Source organism: Haliaeetus leucocephalus, unplaced genomic scaffold (genome assembly GCF_000737465.1).
Source record: "Haliaeetus leucocephalus isolate CR32 unplaced genomic scaffold, Haliaeetus_leucocephalus-4.0 Scaffold173, whole genome shotgun sequence".
In the NCBI taxonomy this organism is placed as follows: Eukaryota; Metazoa; Chordata; class Aves; order Accipitriformes; family Accipitridae; genus Haliaeetus; species Haliaeetus leucocephalus.
In genome coordinates this window covers 5,641,004-5,658,389 of record NW_010972609.1, presented here as the reverse complement: position 1 = coordinate 5,658,389, position 17,386 = coordinate 5,641,004, and the positions used below count along the sequence as shown (strand labels likewise).

Here is a 17,386-nt window from a genome sequence, read left to right as displayed (position 1 = left end):
CCTTCCTCTTCTTTCCAGTATCCGCTGGCTTCCTGGTGTCATCCCCTCCTCTGCTTCATTTTATATTCTTTCCCCCCATCCTCAGGGGGCCCTGTGCTCTGTCCTCCATGTCTTGTGGTCCTCCATGACTGCTGGCACTTTAACCTCCTGTCTGCTCCTTTGGCCTCAACTTTCTTAAACCCTGGCATGTTTTTGTGTGTTTCTTTACACAACTTCCTTCTGTTTTCCTTTTTTTTTTTTTTTTTTTTTTTTAAAAATACATCTTCCCGACAGAAAGATGAGTTGTGGTCTTAAATAACTGTCTGTGGTGCTCTGGTATTAATACAAAGCATATGAACTGAGCAGACGTTTTATGTTCCTCCTTCAAAATACATCACTAGCCATTCAAGACACAGGATAGAGGATGTCAGTGGTTGATATGGGCCACCAGAGAAACCAAATACTGAAAGGTATCCACCGAGGTAGTAGGGTTTAGATTTGGGGACCAGACCTCAGTTACCTGTCAAAGTTGGGGCAGCCTGGAGGCAGCAGAGAGGTGCGCAGAGAGCAAAGAACTGCAAAATGCAGGAGGGAGTTCTTTTGACATACTGTTTTCCAGCCGTATGGATGGCTAAAGCTGCACTTACTCTCCTGTATCTGCCCTTATTTTAGGCAATAACATGCTGAACGGCAGCAGTCGAGGTCCTAGCTCTTTCTTACCTCTCACAGATCCAAGCACGGATCGGTCTGACAGGAGTCTTAAGCTAAAACCTCCATTGACCAGTTTGTACAATCTGAGGTAGAAATTGAGAACACCTTGGTGCAAGGAGTATACCAGGTCACACTAGCTTCTTGGGATGAGGTGGTTGCTGCAATTTTTCATTGTGGAGGACCGCATCGTAGAGGAAAGGAGCTGTGTGAACTCTTTCCCTCCAAACACGGTGGATGTGTGGGGGTTGTGTTTCTCAAATGTTTTGTCATTTAGACAACCAGCAAGTGTTCAGAGGTTGTAGTATGTAAGTTGAAAGAGAGAGAGAAAACGTGCAAAAAAAAAAAGAAAATTACCAGCAGCTGTTGAGGCTTCAGGTTTTTGTAATATTGTAAAAATAGCAGAACTATGTTTTAGAGACTGCCTGACTTCTGTGCAGGTCAGTAATAAGGAGATACATGCAGTACATGGCTAACATAATCACAGTACTGGTAACCCACTTTCATGAGAGCTTCAGCTCTTTAAAGATGCAGGGTAAGCAAAATCCCAAGGAACCAGACCCCATGATACTTCTTGGTTGTGTATTATTGTCCTCACTTTCTAAATGGGACACTGAGGCACAGCAGGTAAACGCTAGTGGGAATGAAATACAGCTCGGGCCACAGACTGTGCCTTTTACTGATACCACAACATTACATATAATGAGCACATTTAGGAAATCATTTAGCCTTTAAGATTTCCTGCTTGTTGTTACATTATGAAAAAGCGTTTGAATATGCACTATAAGAGTGAGCTTAACCAAAAAATGCTTTTATAGCACTGAAGGCAAGTTTCAGAGCCTTTATAGAAGCTCTTACCTTGTAAAATGTGCTTCCTTAACACATTGCGCACTTGCTCTACTCAGCCTTTTGTTTCCATGATTGCACGCGCTCTCCCTCTTCCCCTTCGCCCCACGCTACAATCCCTTTTTTGTGTATTCCCACTAGGCACGCTCTGTCCATTGACTGAATGGAGACGGGCACGTGTGTGCTGCTCTGCCCTGGCCAACGTTTGAGCCTGGCGTTCGGGGCGGAGGGAGGAGGATTGAAAGGCTTTTCTTTTCTGTGCACAAAGGTCACTTCTCCCCCCTCCTTTGCAGTTTGTTCTCTGCTAGTCCGCTGCACTGCTGCAGCTTTCGTCTAGGACCCTAGAAGATACTCTGGGGATATGTTTGTAGGCTAGTCCTGCAACTGAACAAGTCTAGGAGCGCATCTCGGTGTCCTGTCCCACCGTTTTTGTCCTGCTAATGGAACTGTCTCTCTCCCTCGTAAGCTAGGTCTGTGTGTTCAATTTGAATGCTGTCAAAAAGAAAGAGCATTTCATTACTGTTATTAGTTGCATAGAAGTGCTTTCTGCTGCGATGCCTTCTGGACAGCCCCTTGGCTGTTATCCTGTGGAAGGAAGCAGACTGAGATTTTTGCCTCCTGTGCACTTTACTCATTGGATTAAGGATAAAATTGAAGCTTTCCTAAAAGACTGGGTAGCCTTAAAAATGAATGAATACCGGGGATTAAAAACACGTGAGATCTAAGCCTCTTTAGAAGTAACTATTGAAATAAATGGATTTACTGGCAGAGGTGAAAGGAAAACCTGAATCTAGAAGATCTCATTGTACGTTTACCTTTTGAGTTGTTGAACTCTGAGGATCAGGTAATTAAATTCACGAGACAGAGAAGAGATGAAAGTAGGTAGTAGGAGATACCATCCTTTAAAAATGTTAAAGTTCCAGAAGGAGTTGAAGTTCCTATATCACCTGGATGACCTTGGCCATGGCCTTGCGTCTCCCATTTCCCCACGTGACGGTGTTCCTTCTGAGTGTAGACACCAAGAAGTGGTTGTGATTTTGTGTCATAAAATAATGCTCCATCACTGTGCTCTTTTTTTTTTAAATGTAATGGTAAAATACTAAAACCATACAAAGTTACTTGAGAGAAAGGAGATTCGATCACCTGCTGAAGAGGCAGCTCTCTACCATTAAAAGCAGATGGATTTGTGTGTCTTGTCAGGCAGTTCTCCCAATGCACCTGCAAAAGGAGGGTGAGTCTTGTCGCGAAGCTTAAGATCCCCTCCTGCTTGGTATTATGTCAAGTGATGTCTGCATCTCCTGCAGCACAAGGTGTGAAGATAATACGCAGCCTACTGCCTAAGCGTTCTTTTAATTGCAGAAAGTGTAACTTCCAAAATGCCAGGTGGAGGGGGATCTGTGGGGATTCTTGTGTAGAAATGAAGAACTGAAGAGAATAATGATGGGCCAGGTGTCTGCCTTCAGTGAGGATATTCCCTGTGTCACCTCTGGTGCCAGCATAACTGCTATCCCTAAACGATATGGAAGTTTTGCAGTCAGGGGAGGGCTGAGCTGTCAGGTGAGCCGGGGATCAGGAATTATCGTGAGGGTTTGATGGCACGTGAAGGATGCTGTGAAGTGCGGCGTGGTTCTGATGAGCAGGAGCTCAATTAGGTTCTCCCAGACACGGCCTGACATGCCGGGCAAGCGGGACCTGCGTCATGCCAGGCATCGGGTGTGAGGAAGTGTTCTGGTCCATCAAACATAAAATGACAAAATCATTTGTAATCTCTCATTACTAATCCCCGTGGTTTTTACGTCTATGCCTCCCTTGTGGCATTATTCAACAGCTGATAGCTTTCTTTTCTTGCCGTCTACCTAAAAGTGAAGTATACTATTAATGGTTTTAGGAGTTAACTGAAATCTTTTTACCGAGAGCTTCATAGGAAAGAAAAATAGGTCAGATCTTAAATAGAGTTACTAATGACTAAGTAGCCCTTACTAATTATTTGCACCGGATTGCAACTTACCACAGGTGGCTGCAGCCAGAGTTCATTATAAATATTTCTTCCTAAATACGAGGTGGTTTCTCCCAGTAAGTAATCAGCTTGAGAATATGTTGCAGAAGGCATGTAACTACATGCACAATTTTTTTCCTCGAAATTATTTAGAAGTCAAGAGCAACTCCATTTAACTCTTACGTATGCAAAAAAGGGCACTAATAGGAGTAAAGGATCCCTACCCGATACCCCTTGATAGGATGCTGCCTACCTACAGTGCAGGCTTTGTCTTTCCTGCACACATTTAAAGTTTGCTGGGGGTAAACAGCTATTCATCTGTCCACTCACGGGATTCACAGTACATCAACTCCATTTTGTCTGCACTGCAATACAGCGTAGTGCAAACATCGGATGACCTTCCTTGTGATCTCATCTAAACCTGAACCTGTGCCATAAAGCTGTTTCTTTCTTGGTGGTGTTCTGAACACGTCCTTTTTCCCCTTGGCTTTCTGGCGAGGCCTGAGCCACCTCAGAAACGCAGGGACTCTGAGTTTGTCTCGTCAGGGCTCAGTACTCGCATTGAATGTGCAGGTTTGTGTTTTAAATGCCCAAAACCTAAATCTGTAATCCAGGTGTTCCTCCAGTCGTGCCTGCTCTTCTCCTCTATTTATTCATTTCGCATGAAAATATTTAGTATATTAAAGAAGTACTTGACCATCTTATTTTGTGCACATGCTGCATAATGGGGAAGGTTTCTCCAAAGTTTTCTTACAAGTGGATTCCCATGTGGTGCCTGTTAGTCACAGCTAATTACAGAGGCTGGTGAATGAAGAATATATTGGAGCTCAGGTTCCCCTCCTCCTCTTCCCCCAGTGCTTCAGAAGAAAATAAAATAAAAAACCTGCAGACAAATCCAGGTTTTTCTGTGGTCGTAGTCTCCAAAGAGCTCCAGAGAGATCACAGATGTGGTTTCACATTTCAGGTTTAACTATGGTGTAATAACTACAGTATTATCTGCAGGAGAAATGCAAGTGGGGAAAGAATCATTAATTGACAGTGAAAAGTTCAACCTATGTGCTGTGTGTTTGTTTTTTTAAGCAGCTGAATGTTTAGCCAAACCATGTTTTAACTTTTAACTGCAGTCCTGAAGGTTACGATAATCTTGATATGTTAAAACCTAGGAACATTATAGGAAAGGAAATTTAGATACGTGTTTCAGAAAGGTCAATCATAGTAAAGCAGAAACACTTGTGATTTAGCTGAAGCTAAGCCACATGCTTCAGTTTTAATTCAGTTGCCTACAAACCTCCGGTGAGGTACGCTGACCTTATTTTACAACACAGGAACTTTTTAAAAATGTTTCAGTGGGTGCAGAGTAAGCCAACAGTGAGAGGTGAAATTTCACTGCTATGCACATGAGGAACCCATAGCTTACATAAAATGTTTAATGAACGTCTAATTTTCCTGTCTTTTGCTAGCGTTCATCCAGCATCCAAGAAGTCTGCTAGGTTGAACAAGTTCCTATGTGTGCGTGGTATTAGTTCAGTAGGACTATGTGGGATATGTCTATTATTTGTAACTAAGGCACCAGTGACCTTCCTGCCACTGTATTAGCAGCGCCTGCTGTGTTCCCATACTGCTGATTGTCAGGAATTCAGACCATACATATAACTGTGTATACTCTTCACTGGTCAAATGATTGTCTCTGGAAAAAAACAATTAATTACAAAGAATAAAAATTAAGACATGTAATCTTAGAAGGAAATTTCCACTTAAATACAGGTTTGAGGCTGAAAAAATGCATAATTTAGCGGGTACAGGAGGCAGATTACATAATGAAATGATGTAGGACTCTCTTTTTAACAGGTATGCTTTTCTTTAAGGTTGGTTTGTAGCTGGTTTTTTTCACCCAATTTTTATTTTTATTTTTAAAACTGAAAGATTCTGAAACACGGAAGACTGCAGGAGTAGCTTGAACTCTCAGAAAGATACCCCCAAATGACTAGGGCTAGGACAGGAGTATCCTACCTAGAAAACGAAGCAATCCAGTCTAAATCTGGTGCCTGAGCTCTAGGAAACACACACATGGATGAAAATGCTTAAAATTAGTACAATACTAACAGTTGTTAGAAACAGGTGTAAATACTACAGCGTCTCTTCAGAACAATTCCTCTGTGTGCCTACCTGATAAGGAGAGGCTTTATTATAATACACCTGCATCAAAATGATTCAACTGGGCTGTTATGCACTGAAAAAGTACTCCTGGAAGGTCTGCTTTTCATTACTACGTGCCGGGGTTGATGGATAAACCAATGTCTAAAACAACATTATGCTATGATGGTGGAGACTGAGGATATCCGTTTTCCTTAATAAATACTAAATTAATTTTACATTATAAGACCTATTGAAGAAGTCATGTGAGGCTAAACATTGTGTGCTCAAGACCTCTAGGAGGCTCAGGAGTTCAAAGCCAAGTTATGTGACAATGTTCTGATATTAAAAGTGCTAAAAGGAGCAAGTTGAGTTTAGTGAAATACCGTAGTACAGATGGTGCTTATAACAGCAGCATGATACAACCTTCCTGTTGAACTGTTACCCACTAGCTGCCCCGTGCTGTGAGAAGTTGACTCTTGCCTCCAAAAAACTTTGGGAATTTTTGCTTGTTTTGGTAGGTGATGTAAGGAAGGCGTTCTTATGTTTGAACATCTCCAAACTTTGGAAGAAAGCTTTAGCTTTAGACTGTGTTATTGTAACTTTTTTTTCTTTCTCTCTAGTGAGTAAATGTCCCCAGGACTGAATATTCTTGAAGTACGATAAGAGCACAGGATATTAATCTAAGTTCAAATGTATAATTAGTGTATGTATGTATTTGAGCCAGTTTGCTTCGGCTGCATCCCCTTCAAAAAGGCTGTCTGCAAGTAATCTCTGAAGCACTGAAATTGTTTTAATTCAGAAAAATTGGAGAAGGGAAGAGATTTTTATTTTACACTGATGCAGTTCATCTTATTTTTCCCCAAAGGACACCATGGTTTAATGGATGGGGCTTTAACCTACCCAGAGGTCAGTCTTTGCTAGACAAGTGGAACCTTATTCCTGAGGGAATTGATATACTAATGACACATGGACCTCCCCTTGGTAAGTGAAACAAAAACTGTGTGTGATTCTTTGCATGAGAATTTTACTTTCAAAATAAGCAAAATTAATAATGCTATAAGCTATACTGTAATCACACCCTACCTCAAAACTATGAATTAAAAAGCCTTTTTGGAAGAAGTGTAAAGTGATTAGGCTTAGCAGATCTGTTGACCTTCCAGATGTTTTCTTAATAAAAGCGAAATTATTTGTTAAACTCAAGCTAGGGAAGATCAAATATCTGACTCCATGGCCATTATAGTTTGACATTTTATTTAAGAACAGTATTCATCTGTCAAACAGTTTCCAATCCCATATGATTTTTCAGAGATTGACTAAAACTTTTAAAACATTTTTCCACTACAATGACATGTTACCTTAAGGTTTTAGAGTATGCAGTCAAGAGTTCAGGAGTATGTAGTCACATATTCTCTTTGATAATGTCCTTGTAAACTCAGAATATCTAACAGTAGTTTTAAAGATATTAACTGGCTTATAGCGAATTTGTGAAGGAATAAAATTACGTTCTCAGATAATTGTTCCTTATTTGAACTAATGACAGGTGAGCACAAGTCTATGAATGCAAAATTTGTTTTTTCATTAAGTAGTTGAAGTTTTTCATTTAGTTAAATTTTGCTTGCCTTGTAAATGTGAGTAATTCACTGATCCCCATTTTAATTCTACATTCTAAACTAAGTTCTGATGGTCTCAAAAAGACACTAGGATGATCATTCAGCAGAGACAGGAGTACCCAGTTTTGGCATATCTGAAGTCATTAAAACCTGCACTAAAACCATTTGAAAATTCCCACTATTTTTTCCCTGTCCTGTACCCCACAAGATAGTATCACGTATTATTTACTGTTTTCTTTAAGACACATGCAGAAAGCAGTCTAGGACTCTATTTCAATATTTCAGTTGATTTTACAAGAACTGAGCCTCTGCCTTCTATAAATATGGCTTATCAGGATAAGAAAGTGTGTCAGTCTCCTCTTCATTACCGTTATTGTTAGTAGACTGTGATTTTGTCAGGGTTTTAGTAAGCTCCTGAAATCCAAGGGGTCAGGTCATCGCATGATCACATGAAGTCACTTGACTTTCGAGATGGTAGTGAATATAAAAAAAACTTCTCAGAATTGCAAGATGCCATTATAAAACAGCATTTAAGTGCTACCAGGCTGGCTCAATGCTCTCATAGAGCTTCTCAGTGACCGTGGAGTCAGGAATTAATGCATGTTTATGTTTCGTAGCACAATTAAGTTAAGAGTCGGCAAGCTAAGCAGAGCTAAGGGAAAAAAAAGGCCAGAAAGTTTTTGACCAGTAATGTACTTACCACTCCCTTTATATCCTGGTTATTCTTCTAATACTGCTTAGAGAATGTTATAAAACGATCTGCGAATTCTCTTTAATCTTACTAGAGCTACCAGCATGCTGCTTTGATAAAGCAGCGATAACACCATCCACTGACAGTGGAGCGCACCGGATATTGAAAACCAGCACTTTGAATAGCACTCTTTTAATCTGTTTGTTTTCCCAAAGAAGCAAAAAACCCCACAAGCATGTTTGTAATGTTTCATGGGTGCTATTTTAAATGGCTTGCTAATCCATCTGCTCTGAAATGGGTTCATCTAGAAATACTGTGATGCTGCAGACACTAATGAGTGCTTTAATTGAATAAGCGTACTTAAATTTTGGTTTCGATGGAGATAATGAAGTTCAATTTCAAAAGGTTGGCACTGTATTTTAACTACAGACACAGATTAGGTGCTAGTACTGTGCCTAAAAGGAGGGCGTCTAGGTCTCAGCCTGCATGATAATATTGAGAAAAATGCTGCTTTTTCAATTACATAAATGTTAAGGGAGGTAGAGCTGTAACTGGACTCTTTGTTCTCTCCAAAATTCATTCAAGTTCATGTCACAACATGTTTTTACTACCTGGGATAAACTTGGCACAGGATGTAATTACTCTGAAGTCAGTAGAACGGTGCTACAGTTGGATGTGGCTCCTGATTTCCCTTTTACTCCTCCTCATTTGTCTTGCCCTGCTGATCCTTCGTGGTGCCAGTCCGGGCAGCAGACTTCTGTAATAACAGATGCCATATTTGTGCATTTTTCCGTATTATCCATAGGACTAAGCGGCAACGTAGTCAATTAGCGCTGGCTTGTTGGAAGCTGTTTTGCTACGTTGCTTGTTGTTAGTGACCGAGGGCTCACGAATAAGCTGCCACTTGCAGACTGTGGTCCTTGGGAAGTTGTGGGAGACTGTATTTTAAATCTCTGGGGTGGCAGAGGTGTCGGGTCCTAGATAGCTGATCTTCCTGAGGTGGTTTATTTCTGGAGTAACCAGGTAGCTGGCTGGGGAAGCTGACTGCTGTAAGAGCCAGGGGAAAGGGAAGAAAAGTCTGCAGCAGTGCCGGGAATAAATGTCCCAGGGTTTCAAGGTGGAAGATGGGTTTAAACCTATAGTTTAAAAAAACAAATCACATCCAGAAAAATATTAATGCAGATGGAGGGAGGAATTCTTAAGGAAGACAAAGTGACAGCGAAACATTTCTTAAAAGCCATTGTGTGCTTTAATGGAGAAGTTACGACTACAGATAATGTAATAAACCTTCTGTGAATTATGACTTCCTGAAAGACTATGTGAAACCTTACCTGAATAGAGAAAATTAATAGTATTGATTGCATTTTGCCTTCAGGTTTTCGAGACTGGGTTCCAAAGGAGCTGCAGAGAGTGGGTTGTGTGGAACTGTTGAACACGGTGCAGAGGCGAGTAAGGCCCAAACTCCATGTCTTTGGTGGGATTCACGAAGGTAAGGAGCAGCGCTATTCCCCTCTTCGATCTCAGGCTGATTTCAAAGCAGCACATTTTGATGGTGTGTTGCAAAGGATGGATAATGGCATGTTGGACTAAAGTAGGGAGGGAATTGAGGGAAGTGATTGCATGCGCAGCACTTCGTAAATTTATGCCAGAATTAAAACAGACTTTTTCAGGAACGTGTGCTACATTTAGCCACCTACATCTTTCACTGTGCAAAGGTTGTTCTATACAGGTTATTTGAAAGCAATTCAGATTTTGACAAACTTAGTTAGAGAAACAGATGAGATTCCCCACACTTGCAAGCCAAAATGAAAATTATCCCCATTATTCCAAGCACAGGAGCCAAGAAAGGTGCTAGAAAAAGAAGAAAATCGAAGACAACTTACTGTCTCAGCTCACCTCCCTCGGTGTATAAGGAAAAGCAGAAAGGAGGGCATCTCGAGTCAGACATCAGGAGGAGAGATTGCCAGAACTCACTTTGCATACATTTCTAAAAGCATCCTGTAATACAGTTTGTACCGTGTATGTTACCTTCCAGCAGTCTCATATTTTAGAATAGCTATTTCGCCACTGTCAGTACCAGATCAGGCAGAGTGTGAAGCTTCAGAAACAATAAGCTCAGTTTGTGGAAGTGGAAGAGGCTGAGAGATTAAATACATTTTGGAGATACTTAAATATTTAATACAATTTTGTAGCTTTCACGTGGCTGAGAGACAAACACTAGGAGTTCTGCCTGAGAGGGAGTGTAAGACTTTGTGACCCTAGAACTCAAAATTACACATTAAATGCTTTATATTGTCCCCCTGGAGGGTTCTCCATGGACTCCTAACTAGGTTCTCCATAGGCTTAAAGATTTGGAGGACTTCATAAAATAAAAATAAAAAAAGGATAGCTTTCTGAACTAGTGTTGTTGGTTTTTCTGAAGCCCTTGTGACTTCATACAATGAGTTTCATGCTGGGTATCTGTAAATAAAGAGTTTATAATGGAAATACTGACATGACCTTGAGTATAGTGGCATGAATAGCAGTCTTTCAGTGCACCCAAGAGAAGATGGGATATTTTGTATAAATATTAATCCTTGCATATTAAGAATAAGTGAATACAGCAAGACTTCCAGCTAAAATATGTAAAGTGTCTGTAGCCTTTGTAGGCACGCTGGGTGATGAAACTTCTAGTTGTAGTAGTGTTAAGTAGTGGGAGAGGAAGGTACTTCTGTGTACAAGATCGTTATTGTGAGAAAGCACCGAGGAAACACATGAAGCACCTTACATTTAAATCTCATAGGAAAGGTGGTAGCACATATTAAAAGTGAATGTTCAAATAAATTCTTACAAGAATACTAACAAAAAAGTTTAAATCCTGTTTAGTACTTACGCAGAAGACATAAGAACGGCTTGTTTCAGTACAGAAAGAAATAGCCAAGTGTTAAGAGCATTATCTTACAGTGCAATTAATTCTCATCCAACTCCAGCTGAGATGAATGAACATGCACCACATTCCATTAAATCCACAGAGGCTATACACACATTTTGGTGATGCAGGTTTTTTTCCTGGTTGACAAGCACGAACAACCACAAACAAGGTTTTTCCCACCATGAGATGATCTAAATCAAAATTGCCAGTCTAAATAAATAAAGTAATACAGGCGGACAGTGCAGCAATTCTGAAGTGATTATTCTTTCTGATAGACACTGTGGGTAGCTGTATTTATCTTAGCTTTCAGGCAGCAGTGATCTGTACTGTATCATAATGGTATAAAAGAAAAACATTTTTCCCCTGTGGGTTTGCAATGGGAAGTTCTCTTCCTCCATGAAACTGATTTTCTTTTTTATTATTATTATTTTTTTAAAGTACATTTGGTGCCAAATTCTTCCTAGATTTTTTCTAGCTTCTTTGTTAGCTTTTTGTGGATGTCAGCTGAAAACAACGCAAAGCTTTCTCTCACCTTTTGCACTGGTGGAACTGGAGCTCCTATCTCCTTATCCTTGAGAGAATGTCTGTAAGAGGAGAGCTTCTACCTTCTCAGTATCTCTGTACTTCTGTTATCATTTGTTTTCTCACATCACATTTGCTGAATGAAGTCTCAGCTGTGACTCGGTTCATGGGTCGCTATAGTTTGCTCCACTTGCCGAAAATTACTGGAGTGCACAACCCTCCGTTATGTCCTATTCCTGTGCGGCAAGTGGGAGAGAAGGCAGAGGCCGGCAGAGAAGGAGCGTTGCTGCTGGTTCCTCAGATGCAGTCTGAACAAGAGCATTGCTGGCCAGATGTTTAGGAGGTTGAGAACAGTCTTCAGCATCCTGAAACTCATGCCATAGTGTTGCTGAGGAGTCGAGTACTTGGCATGCTAAAAACCTGTGATTAGTATTTGCTGCTTCTTGCTTTTTGGTTCGGGAACAAGTTACCAAGATCCCTTTGTAGTGAAAAGCAGTCATCTGTTTAACCTTCATCTCAATTTTCTGCTTAAGCTAGGGGTCATCCATTGACCTTCAGTGCTCTGTTGTGTTTACAGCAGGAGATTCCTTTCCTTGGTCATGATTTTCACTGGTAGATAACATACATAAAGTAAATATGTATGTGTGTATATTTTTAACCTGCTAATGAGTTTCGGAGGTTTCACAAGCCAGCGTGAACACCAGCTTGGCAGTCCTATGCTGAGGAACTGGATGGTAAGGGCTAATGTGGGGAAAGCTTACTGGGTTCGGTTCATTGCCCAGAGAGGGGTTTTTGTAGGTGGAACCAAAGTTACTTCTAAATCTTTTTCTCCTGATTGGTCTTTTCCTTATGACAGACATCACAGGCATGCAAACCACAGCTCGCTAATTAAGTAATTAGAAAAAGTACATGTGTGGTTTTGTCTCTGTTTCTGCTGTATCCAATTGCAACAGAGATTTTCCGGAGGGGGGGAAGTTTGTACATAAAAGCATCAGTTCTTACTTCAAATACAGTACGTTGTATTTTTTTCAGTCAAGCCTTTGTGGCAGCTTTCAAGAGCTTGTATCATTTTGAAGGGATGAATTTAATTTTATTCCAAAGCATTGATCCCACAACAAGCTTTCGGTGCAGCTGCCCATGGGCAGTATCGTTTGTTTATATTACAGTAAGTGTGACACGTTCTCCCTACAGGTTATGGCATTATGACAGACGGTTACACAACGTACATCAATGCTTCAACGTGTACAGTCAGCTTTCAACCAACCAACCCTCCAATTATATTTGACCTTCCAACCCCTCAAGGATCATGAAGCACTACTGCACATTTGGAACTGGGGAAGGTCTATAAACTGCCATTTTCTAATTATAAAACTTACATTCTGTTACATGTTTATTTCAAAATTGGTGGGGGAGAACTTGGGGGAAACCATGGGGGTTTTTGTTTTGGGGTGGGTTGCGGGTTTTGGGGTTTGGTTTTTTGGGGTTTTTTTTTTTGTAAATTGCTGGTACAAAAGAAACAAGAAGAAAAGTTAGAGGTTGTGCTTTTTGGAAATGCAGCATTCATTTTAAATTGATAAAGCATTGTGAATTTGTAAAATGAATTTTGTTTTTCAATAAATTTGCCATTGTAAATTGTTATAGTGTTCTCAAAAGGACAGCCAAGCTTTCTTTTAATAAGTGAGAGACCTTATTTTAATATTATATTATAAGCTTAAAAATAGGCAGCATTTAAAAACACCCAAATTTGCACAACTTATGTTATTGTCGGGGTTTTTTAAGTGTCTTCTTTTTCCCTAGGTCTAAATGTTAGCTTTTCATCTCCATTTATATCAACTTTTTTTTAGTAGCACAAACAATGTTTTGGGGTCCATTTACCTCTTGATACGTGTGCATGTACTGAAGCTTGTTTCTGTTAACAGTAGAATGCAGCAAGGGGAGAATAGACTTCTCGGTTGTTTGTCTCTACCTGCTTTATATGTTAAGACTGATATAGATAGCCACAGCCTGTATGTGATATCTACCTTTTATTGTTTGTTTTTAAATTATTTTAGCTTTAAAAGACTGGGGGTGAAAGCTGCAAAGAGCAGGTATTTCATGCAGTAAAAAAAAAATGTAAATGCGGACTCCTTTTAAATATGAATTTATATATATATGTATTTTTTGTGCATTATAACTAAGCTAGGATTTAATATTGCCAGTATAGCATCTGCAAAATTATGCTGTACAGCACATCTAAATTATGAAGGATGTGACACATTTTCCAAGTGCTCAAGGCCTTCAAGAGCCCGAGTTAAATCTTTGTCGTAGTTCAGGCATGTATAGAGTCAAATGGATACAATCAAGCCTAACTAAAATAAGGCTTAGTTGTCCTTTATATTTAAATATTCTTCTTGTCTTTTTTATTTCCTTTTTCTTATTTTGCACTGTGTGTAAATGCAATCTCGCTAGCACAAAATATTGTTGCAGATAGTTATTTCTGTTCTACCACTGTAAATGCTATTGAGCTTTGTTCTGTTTTATGTTACCTTGTTAATGGAATTTAGAAAAGCAGTTGTTTCTTTAAATTTATTGTGATATTATATCTAGCGGCCTTTATATGCAAATAAAATTGCAAGATTTTTAAATATGTGGTTTAAGGAAATTTTGCGCTTTTTTGTGGCATTAACCATTTGGGGGGACAGTGATAAGGGTGAGTAAGAACTTTTCTATTTCTCAATAAATTTTTATTGCTTACCATTTATAGGATGTCAGTTGGGTCGATAAAGCACTCAGACTTTTCCTTCCGTTTCTCTGCCATCCATCTTTCCCTTCCTTTTAGACAGAAGAGATTTTGTCTTCAGATGTTATAATTCAGTGCAACCAAGTTTGCACAGTTAAGCCTTGTAGGATACTATTCCAGATGACATAAGGAAAAATTGATTAGGCAGTAACCTTTGTACTTGCTCGCTTGGCCATTAGTACCGAGCTGCAGGTGCCTTATGCTCATCCACTATGGGTTAAGAAATGAATAGTTATAGATGAAATATATCACTTTTTATCTGGATTTCTACTCAGTTTTGTGGCTACAGTGGGATCCACCACTGGCAAGAGAATTGCAGGGGAGCGTGGTTCAGTGTATGCCAGTAGAATGGCAAACACAACAGGACCTGCTGGTATTGCAGCAATACAGTTAAGTATATATTAAGAGTCTTGTTCAATACTAGAAGTTATGGCGGTAAAAATCCCGTTTCAAACATGAGAAGATGAGGCACTGTTTTCATGAATCGGAATCTGCAGTAACATGAAACAAGACCCGGAGAGCCGTGGGATATGCCCATTTATCTTAGCAGGTTATTAACTTCTGACATTATTTTGCTACAAAGGTTATAGACGACAAATTCTAGGCTCTTACAGCAGAGTGCTACTTAGAGGACTGCTGCTTATGTATTTTGATGCAATGCGCATTACACATAACTATGGAGTTAGGCTGAAATTTTCATGTTTATAAGGCTGCTATACCGAAATCTTTTCTGGGAAAGAAGCTGCTGTACCTCTTAAATCTGTCTAGTTCTTGTTTTGTATGTGGAATTTCTTGTCAGGTTTCCTTACAGAATAGATAGGCACCTTGACTCTTTGAATGATATCTGCCCTGCTTTGCTTGCAGTGCTGGTTATTTTGTCAGTTGAGCCAAAGGGAAAAAAGTCACCAAATATCAGTCCTTCCTTTTGGATGTGAATGCAGGATCTGTCTTGTGGATTTTTTTCAGCCGGCAACGGGAAGACTAGGGAATTGGTTTTGGCAGCCATGGCTGTTTACTGGCAAAGAACATGGCTACATTTAAGATGGCTGTGCTTCCTCAGATAAAGTGTTTTCTTGGAGCGCATAGAAATCATATATATAGCGGACCTTAGCTCATTCTGTTTCACTGATCTGTTGCTTGTTGTCACTGCATAAGGAGGAAATATCCATCACCTGGGATGCTTGTAGTGCCATGAACTTCAGACGAGCAGAGAATAGCCGCTGCATCTGGATTGCTCTCTAGCCTTCTGAAGGACCTGGTACCTCTTCACTAGCTGGGACAGGTACAGTCCATGGCACCAATCTGCCATTCTCCAGGTATCTGCCTCTAGTGAAAACTGGGTTATTCCTAAAGCAAAAATTTTAAGCCAGCAGCTTTGTTCCAGGATTTGAGCAGCCCGAAGCCTTCTGGCAGCAGACGGAGCCAGATGAATACAGGCTGTAATAAGTTCAGCCAGGAGTCTGCCTTGGGTAAGACTGGTAGTGAGAAAATACCAGAAGCAATGCCTTGAAGAAGCAAAAGTCTGTACCAGACTCTGCAATAAACTATAAACTGGTACATGCAGCTGTAGATGTCCTAAAGGTGTGTATCTTTTGGTTTCAACTGTTTGCCATGTGGCTTTTTGGCTGTATGGTGCAGGTGGTGTGCTATCAAGTAGTTCTGTACTGGGATATGAGGGCCTGGATTTGTAAAAACAGGCTAAGGCTCTCTACTTCCATTTAGACAAGCATCAAGGATAGTCACTGCTTTGTCATCAGTTAGCGTTGGTGCTGAATACAGCTGTTAATTTAGCGAAATATCTAATCTTCAGGGGTACTTTCTAAGTGTGCGTTTTCACTTGTATGTTTTTTTTTCTGTGGCTCTGTCAGCTTCACCTTGCACGCCACTGGTTGTTCAGCACTGAGCTTGTTCTTCTCCATGGCAGGATCTTTTAATTTTATTGCCCCTTTAATTTTATTCCCTCTATTTTCCTTCATCCTTTCAGAAATTGATCTAGCTTTTCCTCTTCTGAGAAGGCTATCATTTTGGCTAGAGGCAATTACAAAAAGGCCAGGAAAACATTAGCAGTTTGGCACTTTTTCTTTCTGTACTCTTTAGAGATTTTGAAATGTATACGTGTCTGTCTTTGCTGTCACAGGCAGGTAATTTTCCTTTGCTGGATGTCGACCATATCTGACAATCAGGGTAAATGGGACACAGTATGATTTGAAGAAGTTTGATTTCACAGGGAGGCAAAAGTGTGATGAATCTGCTTCTTTTCAAGGATCCTTCACTACTAAAAGTAGCTCGATATCTGTATGCAGAATAAACCATGGATAATAAGTCTTTCTCCGGGGTCTGATCCAAGCCCATTGAACTCACTGGGAGTCTTTCTATTGACTTAGCTGGCTTTGGATCAGACACCTGGCATCTATCTGGTTTGTGTTTCTGTCTATTACTCATCCTTCAAACTGGAGGAGATGGTCCCTGGTTAACATGCAAGAACCTCTTGGCAGGAAGAGGGACGTACCTATTGTAAGTGCTGAATCTTTCCAAGTGATTGATTAACAGCAGCGTAGTCGATTAACCTTTCTTCTTCTGAGAGCAGCTTTCATCTAGTCATCTCGATAAGGCTGAAAGCAGTCAAGGCCTTTATCAGGGGAGGGCTGCAGAACAGGATGTTCCCCAGAGGTGATTGGTTCCCAATTCTCTCTGCATAGTGAATTTAGTGAATTCAGCAGACCTTGAGGTCAAGCATTTATTAGGCTAAGAGACTGTCAAATCAATCTGGTCCACTCCAGGCAAGTTCTACCAGGAGAATGGGTTTTGCCAAGACTCTGTCTAAGAAATAGATTGATGACTAACTCCTGGTTGAAGCTGCCTTTCTCTTTTCCATTTTCTGTGAATCAGATTTTTTCCCCTCACTGACACCAATATTTTCTCCCTAGACAAATTTTATTAAGGAAACTCCTGGAAACCATCTGTAATTTAAGTCGCAGGGAGACTACCAAACTCTCTAGCCCTTCCATTCTGTGTTAACTTGACCCAAAGGCTTTCTTTGAGATCTTGCTTTTGACCACACCTGATTGAGTTACATTTCTGGAATTTTCAGCCCTTCTCTCCCCCCAGCCCCCCCCCCCCCCCCCCCCCCCCCCCCCCCCCCTTTTAAACGTGATATTTTCTAGCAGTTATAGACAGACAGGATCCTGATTTTCCCTGCCCAACATAA

At 40.4% G+C, this 17,386-nt stretch overlaps 1 protein-coding gene across 1 annotated transcript in view; it reads left to right on the top strand.

The window, feature by feature from the left end:
• Positions 1-12,709, top strand: part of MPPED2 (metallophosphoesterase domain containing 2) — a 103,306-nt gene extending 90,597 nt beyond the window's left edge. Inside the window, exons 4-6 of the mRNA XM_010563732.1 lie at positions 6,531-6,646; positions 9,342-9,455; positions 12,591-12,709. Coding sequence (XP_010562034.1) covers positions 6,531-6,646; positions 9,342-9,455; positions 12,591-12,709 — 349 coding nt within the window. The remainder of the gene's footprint in view (positions 1-6,530; positions 6,647-9,341; positions 9,456-12,590) is intronic.
• Positions 12,710-17,386: the final 4,677 nt, after the last annotated feature.